This window comes from Carcharhinus amblyrhynchos, chromosome 2 (assembly GCF_965287045.1).
Source record: "Carcharhinus amblyrhynchos chromosome 2, sCarAmb.v2.hapA, whole genome shotgun sequence".
Classification (NCBI taxonomy): Eukaryota; Metazoa; Chordata; class Chondrichthyes; order Carcharhiniformes; family Carcharhinidae; genus Carcharhinus; species Carcharhinus amblyrhynchos.
Genome location: NC_137325.1, coordinates 100,278,842 through 100,294,094, shown reverse-complemented (window position 1 = coordinate 100,294,094; position 15,253 = coordinate 100,278,842). Strand labels below are relative to the sequence as shown.

Here is a 15,253-nt window from a genome sequence, read left to right as displayed (position 1 = left end):
TTAACACCAACATTTTGAATATATTTATTTACATGTATATTTTAACAAATTGATTAGAGACGTCCAATTTCTAACAGGTGAATAAATACAAAAACCTTTATGTTAAATTTTAGTTGAAACACTGCATTCACATGGATCGAGTCGAAGGAGGAAGAGTTTACATCAGATTATGACTACTACCTTGATAATTGTGCATTTAAAAATTCAATCATTAGCTTGCCCATTGTTAGATGCAAAGCCATTACCCTTGCTCCTTTTGCTAGATGCTTTATCTTAATGCAACTGCAATTTTTATTTTATCTGTTGTGCTACTGGTTTATTAGATAATTCACCTTTTAGAAGATATGCCCACAGTACTGCAAACTAACTACAAAAATTGTGCATTACAATGGAAAAAGAAAACATTCTGTAACAAAAAACACATCTGGGAACTTGAAAAAATTACTGAAGGAATACATGGTCATTACTTACAGTACATACATTTGTAGAGTGCTCTGTCATATTTATATCATAATTATAAAGTTTCATAACCCTTCTAGAGCAAATCATCTGATCTACTTCAATTAGTTCTGTATTTTAATGATTTTTTTCAATATGGCATTCCTACCAGAGCAGTCTGATAAGTTTATGTAAATGCAGACCAAGTCGTAATACCCTATTTACAAGTGGATCTCAGTAAATCGCAAAGTAATGATATTGAGGGAATATACATGAGAAAATATTAGTGCAAGGAGTGGTACAGCTTTTACACAACAACCTGCCAAAATAGAGTTCAATTCCATTATAATTCCATCTGCAGATCAGATTGCTGAATGGAACATTAACATTTTAAAGTTTTTTTCCAATAAATAATTAGATTATATTGGTTTTAATAATATACTGTACATCCAATATAAACATTTAAGAAGCATTAACCAAATGGTCACCTCTCAGTTAACAATTGGATACAGTCAATAGTACAAATTTCAATTGAACCAATTTAAGCAGGTTTTAAGGTTTCATTAGTTCATCCCTACAGAAGGCAAAATTTATGCTTGTATTGAGCGATGCATGCATCTACCAACTGAAGAGAAGAACACTTTACATTTTAAAAGTTCTTAAGACATAAATCTTGTATTAGAAATGTAACTATATGCTTTTGTTCTAAATTTTGAAGTTGTTGAGGGTCATCTGTTAACACCGGATTTTCCATTACAAAGCAGTAGTGAGGTGGATACTTGGAAATGGAATTGCATTAGAAACAGGCCTAGTTACTACAACACTGGCTCTTCGTCTGTTGGGTCGGTTCATGAAGATCTACTCCTCTGCTTCTTCCACTGTTTGGTCCTGTATTCTGAGGCTCATTCTTGGGCAACTTCTTTGCTGCAAGGACAAGATTACAAGTCTGATAATTCATTTCCTGGGCCATACCAATCTAAGTGTGTTTCAGTTTTTCTGCTCACAAAGAACCTTTTGCATTTGCATCACATTCCTACTCAGTCAGAAATACTAAATTTCAATTCTCTACTGATGGTCCTAACTAGTGCTCTGGTACAGGATGATAACTTTTGGAAACTTGTAACAGTCTGTCATCTTAATTCCCTCCCTGGCTCTGTCCTTGGCTTGCTACACTATTCCAATGAAGATTGACAAGTTTGAGAAACAGCATCTCATTTTTTAATTAGACACTTTAGTTTTCCAGGCTCACATTCAACAACTTCAGATTATAATTTCTATCCCCTTTTTAGTTTTGGATGACACCTTATGTTTCTTGTCCCGTTACCATCTCCTATGCCTTCCACTATTATCTCTCATTTAAATCTCCCCTGCCTTCCATCCTAACAGTCTTAAAACACATTACTTGTCTAACTTTCTATAGTTCTGACAAAAGGTCAGAACTGGGAGTTGGCACAAAGCTGCAGGAGACTGTCAGGAGCTGAGAAGCACCTATAAAGTCTAGGGATTGTAGTGTAACCTAGCTTGCTGGGAGTTGGAGTAGATGGGTGCACAATTTCATCTGCAGGGAGGCAGCAGTGAAACAAAAGTACAGTGGTGACTTCACAGGTGGATTGGTCATAAAGTGCTCAGTGCAAGGGACAGTGTAGAAAAGCAGCTTAGGACACAGGGGTTAAGGGAGATCTATAAATAAATAGTAAGTCCTTAAAGTAAGTAAAATTTTAAAATTAAAACGAAAGATAAAATAAATATCTGAAACACATACTCATATCGTTATGAAGCATACAACTTTTAGTCAGTGGTACTAGCATTCAATAAGCACAGTACCCCAAGTTAATTAAAGTTATAAATTAAGTTACAGTCATAGAAGTTTACAGCATGGAAACAGGCATTTGTGTCCAACCTGTCCAAGTTAACTAAATAACAAGTTACAATGGCAAGGCGAGTGTGATGTTGCAGCTGTGGAATGAATGTGTTTTGGGCACCAAAGCAATCCAGCACTAGGTGGACATAGAAAGGATGTATCCTCTTGTGGGGGAACACTTAGGATTACAGGTCATCCTTTCAGGACAGATGAGTTGTCAGTGTTGTGCGAATTCGGGATTCTGCCGTAGAAGTCAGTGGAAGCAGGGTCACTGAATATTTTTAATACAGTAGATTGATTTCCTTGCTTAACAAAAATCCATGGTTATCTGGGGTAGACGGCAATGTAGAACTCAAAACAAACAGATCAGCCATGATCTTGTTGAATGGCAGAGCTGGCTTGAGGGGCTAAATGGCCTATTTCTACTCCTATTTCATTTGTTTGTTATGGCAACTTCAAAACATTAACTTTGTTTCTCTCCACAAATGCTGACTGGCCCTCCTATGTGCAGCATTTTCTATCTAATTTTCATCAGCCACTTGCAACAGAAAGAGGGAAAGAGAGAAAAATGAACGAAGTGAAACAGGCAAAACAAATAAAATTATGTTGCTTGTTGAAACATTAAATAGTTTCAGATGAAAAATAGGTTAGAATGTGTAAATGCTTAGCTTAAGGAATTAATTGTTCCTCCCAATTTTCTACAAACTGAAACAATGAGTTTAACAACTTTAGACCCTGATTCTCTTAGGCAGCAGGCATTGGTAACCAGAGCCGTTGGAACAAAAGGAAATGTGGGTTATTCATTGGTTTTAGAAGAGTGGGAGGGGATCTCACAGAAACTTAATATTCTAACAGGGTTAGACAGGGAAGATTCAGAAAGAAATGTTCAATGGTGGGGTAGTCCAGAACAAGGGGCCAGAGTTTGAGGATGAGGCGTAAAACTTCTAGAATTGAGGCAAGGAGAAATTTCTTACTCAGTGGTGAATGCGTGGAATTCACTATCACCCATACGTAGTTGGAGCTCAAACATTGATTTCAAGAAGAAATTAAGATATAGCTCATGGGGCTATAAGGGCTCAAGGGATATGGGAGGAAGGAGTGGGGGGGAGGGGATGTGGAAATCAGGATATTGAATTCAATAATCAAGATGAAAGGTGGAGCAGGCTCAAATGACCTACTCCTGCTTCTAGTTTCTTTGTTAGTACTTTGTGGGGATCACCTATTGATACATGAATGGCAGGGTCTTTCACATCCCTTGGGTTTACCTGCTTTTCTTCCACCGCATTCCTTGGTCATGGAGGTTTACTCGGCAGATTTTCCATACTTCCCTTTGCTGCTATCCTATTGTAAACATTTTCACCTCCTCTAGAAAATCTTGTTTCCATACTTATTGCTTTGCTTCTTATCCCTTGTTTGTTTATTTTTGCTCTCAACCTTATTAAAATAGATTTCCCTCTTGTTCTTTGCCTGCATCTATACCTTGGCTCTGCACTTATTAAAACCTTTCCATCTCCAAATATTTTCCAGTTCAGAGGTTGTTATTGACGAGAAGCATTAACCCTGTGCATCTCTTTATAGGCCCGCTGCAAGTTTCCAGTGTTTCATTTTTATTTAGCATTTAAGTGTCCGCACATTTGGTTTAATGGTTACACTTATTTAGTGAGCAATTACATAAATAAAGTGATTAAATTACATGGTTTGTACATTCCTGAGCCATCTCACTGTCCAAAACTTGCACGAGCAGCTTTTAGTTGACTACTTTATATGCAGATTCAATTTTTAATGAAATTTTTATTGCAGCAAGCTGCAATTTATGGACATTCATTTCAATGTAATCAAGCTTACCTATTGCCAAAAAAATTTCATTCACATTCATTGAAGTTTTTGCAGATGTCTCCATGAATAATAAGCTGTTGTCATCTGCATAGGACTGTGCTTCCTATAAAACACATTAATTAGTTAGAAAGCAGTTTTTTTGGAGGCTGTCTGCAGAACTACAGCAACTATCTCATCCTTTTCAAAAAGGCACAACTGGAATACATCCAGTTTTTCCACCACAGAACAAATATTTCTTTGTCTAGCATGGTCCGCAGTAAACACTTTGGAGAATGCCATTCTTGTGGACATTAGGGATATATAAATTCTTCAATGTTTAAAAGAAATTCAATACTCAGGCTGTAGAACATTTATACAAATTATATATAAAACTACTCTATTAGTCAATGTTTTGATTTGAAGTTTCTAAGGTCAGTGTTTTCATTATTTATTTTAACCCTCACCCTCCTTCCCTACAAGGCAGCAACTCATTTTGAGGTGAAGTGCTGTCAGTGCACACTTGGACAATGAAATGATAGCACTTACATTTACCAAGAAAAACCGTCCAATTGGGCAAAGCCAACAGTCAATTAGCCTCATTAGTTTATTCCCAATGATAACCAAATTGTTAGAAGGAATTGATAGCAGTGCTATTAAGTGGCACTTACCAATAACCTGATCTTCGATATTCAATTTGATTTTGGCAAAGGCCGCTCAGCTCCAAACCAATTTCCTTGGTCCGAATGTGAAAACAAAAGTTGCATTCCAGAGATGAGGCAAGTGACTGATAGACACTGTGGCAGATTTTGATTGGAGTGTGGCACCAAGTTAAAGTGAAATTAATGAGAACTTGGGGGGGGAGGGGGGAAGCAAAGAGGTGAAATGCCAGTGATTGATGTCAAGCCAGCTATGGTTATTGAAGGCCAATCATCTCAAATATCTGATCACTTTTAGGGGTCAGAGCAATTTCCCAGAATTCTTTTTCTGAGGGGATTACTTGGCTGCTAACAAGACAGGAAGTATTGGGCAGCTCGTTGCCCAGTTGCAAGATGTCTCATTAGGACAGAAAAACCCCCCAGCTGATTTTTGTATTTTTCACATGTTTGAAATAAAGCTGCTTTATAATTCATCATCATGCCTGACTTCACCCAAATGTTTGCTTGGCCTGCCTTCAGGGAGATAAAGTAGTACATGAGAAGATAAATATCTGGTTCATGTCACAAGTTACTACTGAGCAGCGAGAGTCAACTTCCAACAACGTAAAAAATCAGATTGCTTATAGGAGCAACTGTGGGCAACTGAACCAGAGAAGGATTAATGGCAAGCCCAAACCTGCAATAAGTACTATGGAGAAGAATGTGTTTTTTGAAGAGACTTAACTGCTGGTTTAGAATTCAAGTGACCAATTAAATCAGAAGTTGAGTCATAAATGTGAAAGATGTACTTTACAAAGCATTGCTGCACACATTCGAAGCCAATTCAAACTGTTTTGAAAATATTTACTGCACATAGCAGAGATTGCTCATCTTTTACCAACCTGGAACTCTACCGCTCTCTTGTTAGCGAGATCAGCCTTGTTCCCCGCCAAAGCTATTACAATATTAGGACTTGCTTGCCTCTGAAGCTCCTTAACCCAATTCTTGGCCCGTACAAAAGTATCCTGCAAAGAAATGAATGAAGGAAATAGTGAACATAAAAATTTTTACAAATATGCCAAATAATGGGTAGACAGGTTTCAGGCAACTGTCTTGAGGACCAATGTTCTGCAAGTGTTTTTGGAAAAAAACTAGACATTGGTTTGGCAAGATCATGAGAATTAAGAACATAAGAAATAGGAGGAGTAGGCCATCTAGCCCTTCGAGCCTGTCCCACTATTCAACAAGATCATGGCTGATCTGAAGTGGTTCAGTTCCACTTTCCCGCTTTCTCCCCATAACCCTTAATTCCCTTGTCTATCAGAAGCCTATCTACCTGTGACTTAAACATATTCAGCGAGGTAGCCTCCACCACTTCAATGGGCAGAGAATTCCAGAGACTCACCACCCTTTGAGTGAAGAAGTTCCTCCTCAACTCTGATCTAAACTGCCCCCCCCGCCCCTTATTTTGAGGCTGTGCCCTCTAGTTCTGCGATCCTTTCTAAACGGGAAGAATCTCTCTACCTCTACCCTATCTAGTCCCTACATTATCTTATGTCTCTATAAGATCCCCCCCTCAGCCTTCTAAACTCTAGTGAGTACAGACCCAGTCTATTCAATCTCTCTTCATAGTCTAACCCCCTCATCTCCAGTATCAGCCTGGTGAACCTTCTCTGTACTCCCTCCAAGGCCAATAAATCCTTTCGCATATGCGGTGACCAAAACTGCACACAGTACTCCAGTTGCTGCCTCACCAGTGCCCTGTACAATTGCAGCAAGCCCTCCCTGCTTTTATATTCTATCCCCCCTTGCTATAAAAGCCAATATTCCATTTGCCTTCTTGATCACCTGCTGCACCTGTAGACTGAGTTGTTGCAATTTGTACACAAGGACCCCCCAGGTCCCTCTGCACTGTAGCGTGCTGCAGCTTTTCGCCCTTTAAATAATAATCCCTCCTCCTATTATTTCTACCAAAGTGGTTATCCACTTTGGTTATTGATGATTATTTGAGGTTTGTCATTTTAAGAGAGTTCTGTGCTTTAATTCTGTTTGAAGTTGTACTCCTGCTAAGTAACACATATATAACACTATGGCTCACAAAGCTCTGAATACCAAATACATTCAGTTTCTAACAGGTTCCATTCCTGCAAATTGTCGAAGTGTGAAATTGCAAACGATGAACTCGCTCATGAGCAGAATTGAGTTTTGAATTCCACATTCCCACCTACCCCTAACAACCTTTGGTTTCCTAGCTTAATAAAAATCCACCCACCTCAAAAAAAAATCAATGACCCTGCCTTCTGAGGCCAAGTTCCAAACTTGCACAGAAAATGTTCTTATTGGGCCGGAGGGCAACCTTTTGTTTTAAAACAGTGGCCTCTAGTTCTGGACACACCCAGTGGCACCATTCTTTCCACGTCTATTTTAAGATTGCTCAGGATCTTATCAATAAAGTCACCCCTTACTCCTCCAAATCCCAGTGGAAACAAACCCAGTCTGTCTATCCTTTCCTCAAGACAACCCACTTTCTCAATTTAGTAAATCTCCTTTAAACTGCCTCTAATGTATTCAGATGCTTCGTTAAATGAGACCAAAACACGATATTCAACATGTGGTCTCACCAATGTGCTGTATAACAAACACAAGATCCTTATGTTTAATTCCCCTCAGAACAAAGAGCAGAATTCAATTAGTCTTAATTATTTGCTGTGCCTGCACACTAACACTGACTCATGCAAGAAAATACCTTGATCCTGCTGAACCTTGGAATTCTGCAACCATTCCAAGTTCCTCTTTAGTTTTCCTGCCAAAGTGAGAAACTTTATATTTTCCCACATTATACTCCACCTGCCAGATTTATGCCACTAAATCAAACTATCAATCTGCAAACTCATGTCCTTTTCTACAAATTTAGCCACCATGCCTTTACTCCCCACATCTAAGTCACTAGCACAAACTGTAAAATGTTGAGGCCCCAGCAGATTCCTGTGGGGCTCCAACTGACACATTTTGCCAAATTTATCCATAGTGTTTTCTGTCAGTCAATCTTATCAATTTTGGACAAACACAATGTATTAAATTTATACAGACATACATGGTCAAGGTGCAAATTATAAAAATAAAGTGGTCACAGACTGCACCCCAAACTTCAGACATCTCATGCCCTGGAAAACTACATCAGATAGTACCCAACACCAAACTGATTTTTCTTTTAGAAAGTATTCCTTTTGGGATTAACAGCATCTACAAATCTTTGAAACACCGTCTGGTTTCAAATTTAACTTAAATCTTCAGCGTTAATAAAGCAATTTGCTTATTCGCTCAGAAGAGAAAAGCTAATATCTCACCTGATATTTTATAAACAAGGTGAGATCTTAAGATTCAAAATAAAAATGTCTGAAGAAAATTTTGTCCAGATGCAGAGGAAAAACAGAAGATTTGAGGGGAACTGGGGAGATGTAATGATTAGAAAGTAGGTCAAATGATACGCAATTACAAAATTATGAAACAAACATAACCACAGACGCATCAATTAGATTTTATTCACTGCATAAAATAATGGCCTCTATTCTCAAGAGTAAGCTTGACTAAGTTGCCTGATTATCTTAAACAGCAGATATGTAGAAGGGGAAGATTTTACCTGCTAAATTTGCAACTTATGTTTTAAAAATATTAACATCCGAAATGAACTACAGAAAGTCTAAACCAATATAGCGTACCTAGATTTCCAAAATGAATTTGAAGTGCAAATTAGTATGAAAATCAGAATCCTTATGGTGCAGAAGAGGCTGTTCAGCCAATCGAGTCAAAGAGTCCACTCAGACATGACGGAGCATCTCTCCCAGACCTTCTTCGGCACCCTACCCCTCTAACCCTACACCTTTCCCATGGCTAATCCATCTAACATATCTTGGGATACAATGGGCAATAGCTTGCGAATCTTTGGACTGAAAGGAGAGGAGCTCAATGAAAGCAATGAATACTTTACTTTCGGATGATGGGACTGTGTATGACCCTATATTGGCTCCATTATTTCTAATTTAGTTCAGTTCCAGATTAAGAAACTAAATGCAAATCCATCAGATATAAAGAGGATACTAAACTAGGTTTTGGCAGTTGGTTTGAAGCAGGCTGTCAATTACAGAAAATAGGTTAAGTGGAAGAACAATGGCAAATGAATTTAAATGCAACTGTAACATACATTATGACAGAGAAGCCATTTGGCCCAAGTACCATGCCAGCCCCTCTGTAGGAGAGATCCAGTCAGTGTCATTCCATTTCTCTATCCCTGCAGTGCCTTGGTTTCTAAAAGCTTAATTTCTGTAAGATGCCAATCCTACTTCCTTTTGAAATCATTAAGTCTCTGCTTCTACCACCCTCATAAGCACCATGGCCCAGGTCATTACCCCTCGCTGTGTACAAAAGCTTTTCCTAAAATGCCTTTGCAGTCTTGCTCACAACCTTAAATCTGTGACCTTCAGTCCCTAAATCAAAATCCATTATGATCTTGTACACCTCTTAACAAATCGTCTGAATTGCTTTTGCTTTAAAGAGAACCACTGCCGTTTCACAAATCTAACTATTTGGCTAAAACTCTTTCTGGAAGCATTGTTGTTAATCTCCTTTGCATCCTCTCAAGGATCCTCTCATCCTTCTTGAAGTGCAGTGAACAGAACTGGACACAATTGTGATGCCTAACCGGAATATTATAAAAGTGTAGCATGCCATCTCTTTAGACTTGCAACTGATTTAGTACAATCAGCAGAACAGGCACAATTTTGGGAGAAACCTTCAGTTTCAAATAATAGAACATAATAGCACAGTACAGGCCCTTCGGCCCTCGATGTTGTGCCAACCAGTGGAACCAATCTAATGACCCTCTAACCTAAACTATTCTAATGTTATCCATATGCCTATCCACTGGCCATTTGAATGCCCTTAAAGTGGACGAGTCCACAACTGCTGCAGGCAGGGCATTCCACACCCTTACTACCCTCTGAGTAAAGAACCTACCTCTGACATCCATCCTATAATTACCACCCCTTAATTTAAAGCTATGTCCCCTTGTGTTAACAAATAATAGCTATCAAACTTGTCATATTATATCCCTACATCTATGTGAAGCATTTTTAAATCAAGTTCTCAAAGCACTGAAAATGCCCTACTCAATTTTCAGCTCAAAACATCCTGCTATTCCACAGCCAGCCTAGCATATTTGACCTATTTAGAGTAGTTTGATCAATTAGAAATCTCCAGCTTGTTTCTAAATAGTAATACCAGCAGATAATTCAGCTCAATCTTCTCCCCAGATTTGGTGCTTCCTATATCACACAGGATCTTAACATTTTAGTGTCAAACAGAAAACACACGAGGTTTTTCAATGAAAAAAACTTGAATATTGTACATTGACTGGAAATACTATTTTCAGTCACTGAAACTCTTAAGTACTCCATGAAAATTAAGAATGCAGCCGTAACATAGTTGTACAACTCCACTTACATCATTTGTAATGTCGTATACCACTATAGCAGCCTGTGCTCCTCGATAGTACATTGGGGCCAAGCTGTGATATCTTTCTTGTCCTGCTGTGTCCCATATTTCAAATTTCACAGTTGTGTCATCCAGGCATACAGTCTGAGTTAGGAAAGCAGCTGAAACAGTTGATGCAGTTAAAAATTTGAATTTTTTTTTTAAAGTGGATAGCACAAACAAAATTTGTCAGCAATACAAAAGCTTAAGAGTTAAAAATTTGCTTGCTTCAAAGAAGAGTTTTTATTTACACATTTAAAATTGTGCACTCAAATTCAGGATATGTATCAGAGTCATTAAAATAGTTATAAGCAGTATTTTCATTAATTGAGGACTCAGTTAGAGTTAACCAGCTTGGAGCACTTCAATATCAACTGTTTGACCTTGTAGTCTATGGTCACAACCATCATTTTTATCCAAACCAAACAAAACTGATTCACAAAAATAGAAATTAAAATAGTAAATCAAAGTTAATTTGAAACCAGCTTTTCATTTGAGACTCATTTGCATCTGCTAAAGCTTAATTTCAACAGTAATCTTAGAAGTATTGCTTGGCATGCTTAGTTTTAACATCAGGCACATATTGTGTTGCATACGCTATGATAAACGTTTCATTACAGAATTTCCCTGCATAAGATGCAAAACAAATATTTTGTTTTAAAAAGCTGGGACTTGTACATTGTTTACTTCTCTGCTTGAGAAACAAATTTAGGTTTTCAAGCTCCATGAGAGAATTTATCATGGCTAGTCTGCACATTATTGGACTGTAGGAGGGAACTGGAGTACAGAGGAAACTCACACAGACAACCAGGGTTCAGGTACTGTAAGGCAGCAGTGTTAACCATTGTGCCACCATGCTGCCTGCAAGGTGCTCATCTCACTGCATTCAACTCTTGATGTTTGGATAAGGCCATCATGTGGTCAGGAGCAGAACAAGTTTGACAGAACCAAAACTGAGCATTGGTGAATGAGTTATAGCCAGAAACAAAAACTTGGTTAAGGATCATATCAGGTTCTAATTATAGTTCAGAAGCTCGTAGCATTTTAGGATTCTAACTTTTAAACAGAATGATGTTGCAAATGAGTGGGAAAGTTTAGATCCTGGGCTTTTGCAGCACTTGTGTATGGGGGGAGGGAGAGAAACAGAGGGAGGCAGGCTTGCGGTTGAGTGTGTTGGGGACAGAAATGCTGGGATTTGGTAGCATAATCTGCTTTATTTCAAGAGGTGCTTAGTTGCACGAACAACCTTAACTCAACAGTATTTTTCAATTTCCTCTAACGTGGAGGATAGGGAAAGGCAGGAAGCAACTCAAAAGTCAATGAGAATGTTATGTCATATAAACAAGACAATATTACTGACAGCTGAATAGATCAAATTCTGTTTTATGTTGTAGTAGATGCTAACCGTTTTGGGGATTAAATTCGTCTTTTGAAAACTGTAAATTTTAATTAATGCAGCTCATTTATATTTCTTTACCTATGTATTTATTCTTTTCTTTCAAGACCTATGATACACAGGATAGTGAGAAGCTTAATGTGACAAACCAGGGATAGCTATGTGACAGCAATTGTGGGTGAAAACGAAATGAAGGACCATGTTGTATTGAATGATGATTCAGAGGTTATGGGAAATCAATAATCTTTGAGCTTTGGAGAGCTGAGCGTTCCAAATCATGGGAGTACTGGGACAGGATGTTTGTAATTGACCACTCTTGGCCATCAAACCACTTATTTGCTCTGTTCCTTGCTGTTAAGGCACCATTCTACAGCCCACTACATTCCCAGCCTGAAACGAATGGAAGTGCAAAATGTGCTTTTAACTATTGCCCACCAACATGCATATTTTTAAGTTTTAATTTTGTGTCCCAAATAGATTTACATTAGCACTGCAATGAAGTTACTATGAAAATCCCCTAGTTGCCACACTCTGGCACCTGTTCAGGTAACTGAGGGAGAATTTAGCTTGGCTAATGCACCTGACTAGCATGTCTTTCAGACAGAGGAAACTGAAGAACCCAGAGAAAACCCATGCTGACACAGGGAGAATGTACAAACAACACAGTGACCCAAGCTGGGAATCAAATCCAGATCCCTGGCACTGAGAGACAGCAATGTTAACCACATACAAACCTAACAGCTAAGAGTGGACAGGGTCTGGGTGACGGTGGGCAGAAAGGTCCAACTTCCAGACACAGACAAGTCAGTGGCCATCAGTAAGGATGAATGAGGTCCTATTCAAGGCCTCACTATAATTAACGTAGCAGCAGAGCAAGAGTCTGAGGGGAAAAAAGTGCAACTCACGATTTTGCTCACTGGCTGGATGTGGAAAACATTCAGCTTCTGTTTTATCAGATTTGAATTGGTTGCATTAATTCTATCCAAACTGAATGAACAATTTTTAAAAAAACAAGCATTTAAACTGCACAAATTCCAAAAGAGATGAGAACATACTGAATGGAAATGAATTAGTTCAAAACCTAGGCTACAGCATTTAAATGGCTGGTCCAGTTCAGTTTCTGGTCAGTGGTAACCCCTGGGATGTTGACAGTGAGGAATTCAGTGATGGCAATATCAATGAATGACAGAGAGATGGTTGGATTCTCTCTTGTTGGAAACTGTTATTGCCTGGAACTTGTATGGCACCAATATACACATGGTTTTATTAAAACAAAGTTGATGACATCGAGATATATACGAACAAGTCCACATTATTCTCTGACCAGACCATATAAAGTATGAGTTTTGGACACAATGCCCCAAAGTTGATTCTTTTGCTGTTTCTGAAATAAATAAATGACAGCAATTGTAAAGATGGTGACCTATTGCAGGGGTGATGGTGGTGAGCATAGTCAGGGACAGTGGCTGGACCATCAGCATATGTAGAAGGGTAGACAATGTTCAGGGTGCTTGTGTGCGCATGTGTGCAAGAGTAAGGGGAGGTGTATGAACATAAGAAATAGGAGCAGGAGTAGGCCATCTAGCCCTTCGAGCCTGCCCCACCATTCAATAAGATCATGGCTGATGTGTCGTGGCTCAGTTCCACTTTTCCGCCTTCTCCCCATAACCCTTAATCTCCTTGCCTATCAAAAACCTATCTACCCGCGTCTTAAATATATTTAGCGAGGCAGCCTCCACCACTTCAACAGGCAGAGAATTCCAGAGATTCACCACCCTTTGTGAAGAAGTTCCTCCTCAACTCCGTTCTAAATTGCAGCCTCCCCCACCCCCTTATCTTGAGGTTGTGCCCTCTAGTCCTACTGTCCTTTGAGTGAGAAGAGCCTCCACCTCTATCCTATCCATCCCCTTCATCATCTTATATGTCTCAATGAGATCTCCCCTCATTCTTCTAAACTCTAACGAGTACAAGCCTAGTTTATTCAGCCTCTCCTCATAGTTCAACCCCCTCACTAGGCTGATACCAGAGTTAAACCTCCTCTGCACTCCCTCCAAGGCCAAAATATCCTTGCGTAAGTGCAGCGACCAAAACTGCACACAGTACTCCAGCTGCAGCCTCACCAGTGCCCTGTACAGTTGCAAGACCTCCCTACTTTTATATTCAATCCCCCCTCGCTATGAAGGCCAGCATCCCATTTGCCTTCCTGACCACCTGCTGCACCTGCAGGCTGGGTTTTTGCGACTCATGCACAAGGACCCCAAGGTCCCTCTGCACCGTTGCATGCCGCAGTTTTTCGCCATATAGTAGTCCTTCCTACCATTATTCCTACCAAAGTGGACAACTTCACACTTGCCAACATTAAATTCCATTTGCCAGTTCCTGGCCCATTCGCCCAGCCTATCTAGATCCTTCTGTAGACTTTCCACACCCTCAAGTGTTCACTTGTTCAGCACAAGTTGTAAAAATGTCTTTCCAACAAAGCTCCCACTGTTAAATCACTGTCAAGCCATCACTTATAATTAACAGTAAGAGCATCCCAGCTCCACCGTACGTGCACAAGACTTTTCAACCGCAGCAATATCTCAATATTCATCACTATTGTTCGCAGAAAATCCTAGCCCATTTGGTAGCTTAAATTTTTATGCAATAGCAGTGCACATACTAGAGAGAGCGAGAAAAGATAAATTTGCATTATAGACTGCATTTCACATCTTTGTGAAATCACAACTCAATTCATATTTTTGACACAACTCAAGTTATACCAAAAGTGTGAATTGTCAATCTACAGATTTCAATGATATTTCTGGCACTCATTATACTGCTTGTTGAATGCCTACAAATCTTCCATACCTACATTAGCATAGCACAACACTTTGTTTAAGGAAGGCTGCAGGAAAAAGCCTGGGAACCAGTGAGCCTAACATCTGTAGTGGGTAAGTTGTTAGAAGGTATTTTAAGACAGGATCTGCTGGCATTTAGAGGCGCAAGGACTGATTAGGGATAGACTGGGACTTTTCTCCCTGGAACATAGGAGGCTTAGGGGCGATCTTATAGAGGTCTATAAAATAATGAAGGGCACAGATAAAGCAGATAGTCAACATCTCTTTCCAAAGGTAGGGAAGTCTAAAACTGAAGGACAGCAGTTTAAGTGACAGGAAGAGATACAGAAGTGTCCAGAGAGACAATGTTTTCCACAAAGGGTGGTGGGTGGAACAGACTGCCAGAGGTAATTGTAGAGGGTACAATTTTATCTTTTTAAAAGTATTGGGACAGTTATATGGATAAGATTGGTATAGAGTGATATGGGCCAAACGCAGGCAGCTGGGATCAGCTTAATGGTTAAAAAGTGGGCATCATGAACAAGTTGGGCTGAAGAGCTGTTTCCATGCTGTAAACCTCCATGGTTCTATCAGAGAGACACTGGAGTTTGACCCATTGCTGGAATTGAAGGGACAAAGTGATCAGCTAAATGGTTAGCAGAAGTCCAATAAAGGATGAATGCATTTCAGTTGCAATCAAACTATATGATCAAATACAACAGGCTATTGCTAACATGTGAAATCCAGTTCTATTGAGTAC

The 15,253-nt window shown here is 39.2% G+C and overlaps 1 protein-coding gene across 1 annotated transcript in view; it reads right to left on the bottom strand.

Annotated features, from left to right (window-relative positions):
* Positions 1–15,253, bottom strand: part of LOC145356860 (ras-related protein Rab-5A) — a 31,946-nt gene continuing 16,693 nt past the window's right edge. The window contains exons 3-6 of the mRNA XM_080209804.1: positions 10,249–10,400; positions 5,652–5,774; positions 4,145–4,238; positions 1–1,362 (exon numbers count right to left, since the gene is read on the bottom strand). Coding sequence (XP_080065930.1) covers positions 1,247–1,362; positions 4,145–4,238; positions 5,652–5,774; positions 10,249–10,400 — 485 coding nt within the window. The 3' untranslated portion in view covers positions 1–1,246. The remainder of the gene's footprint in view (positions 1,363–4,144; positions 4,239–5,651; positions 5,775–10,248; positions 10,401–15,253) is intronic.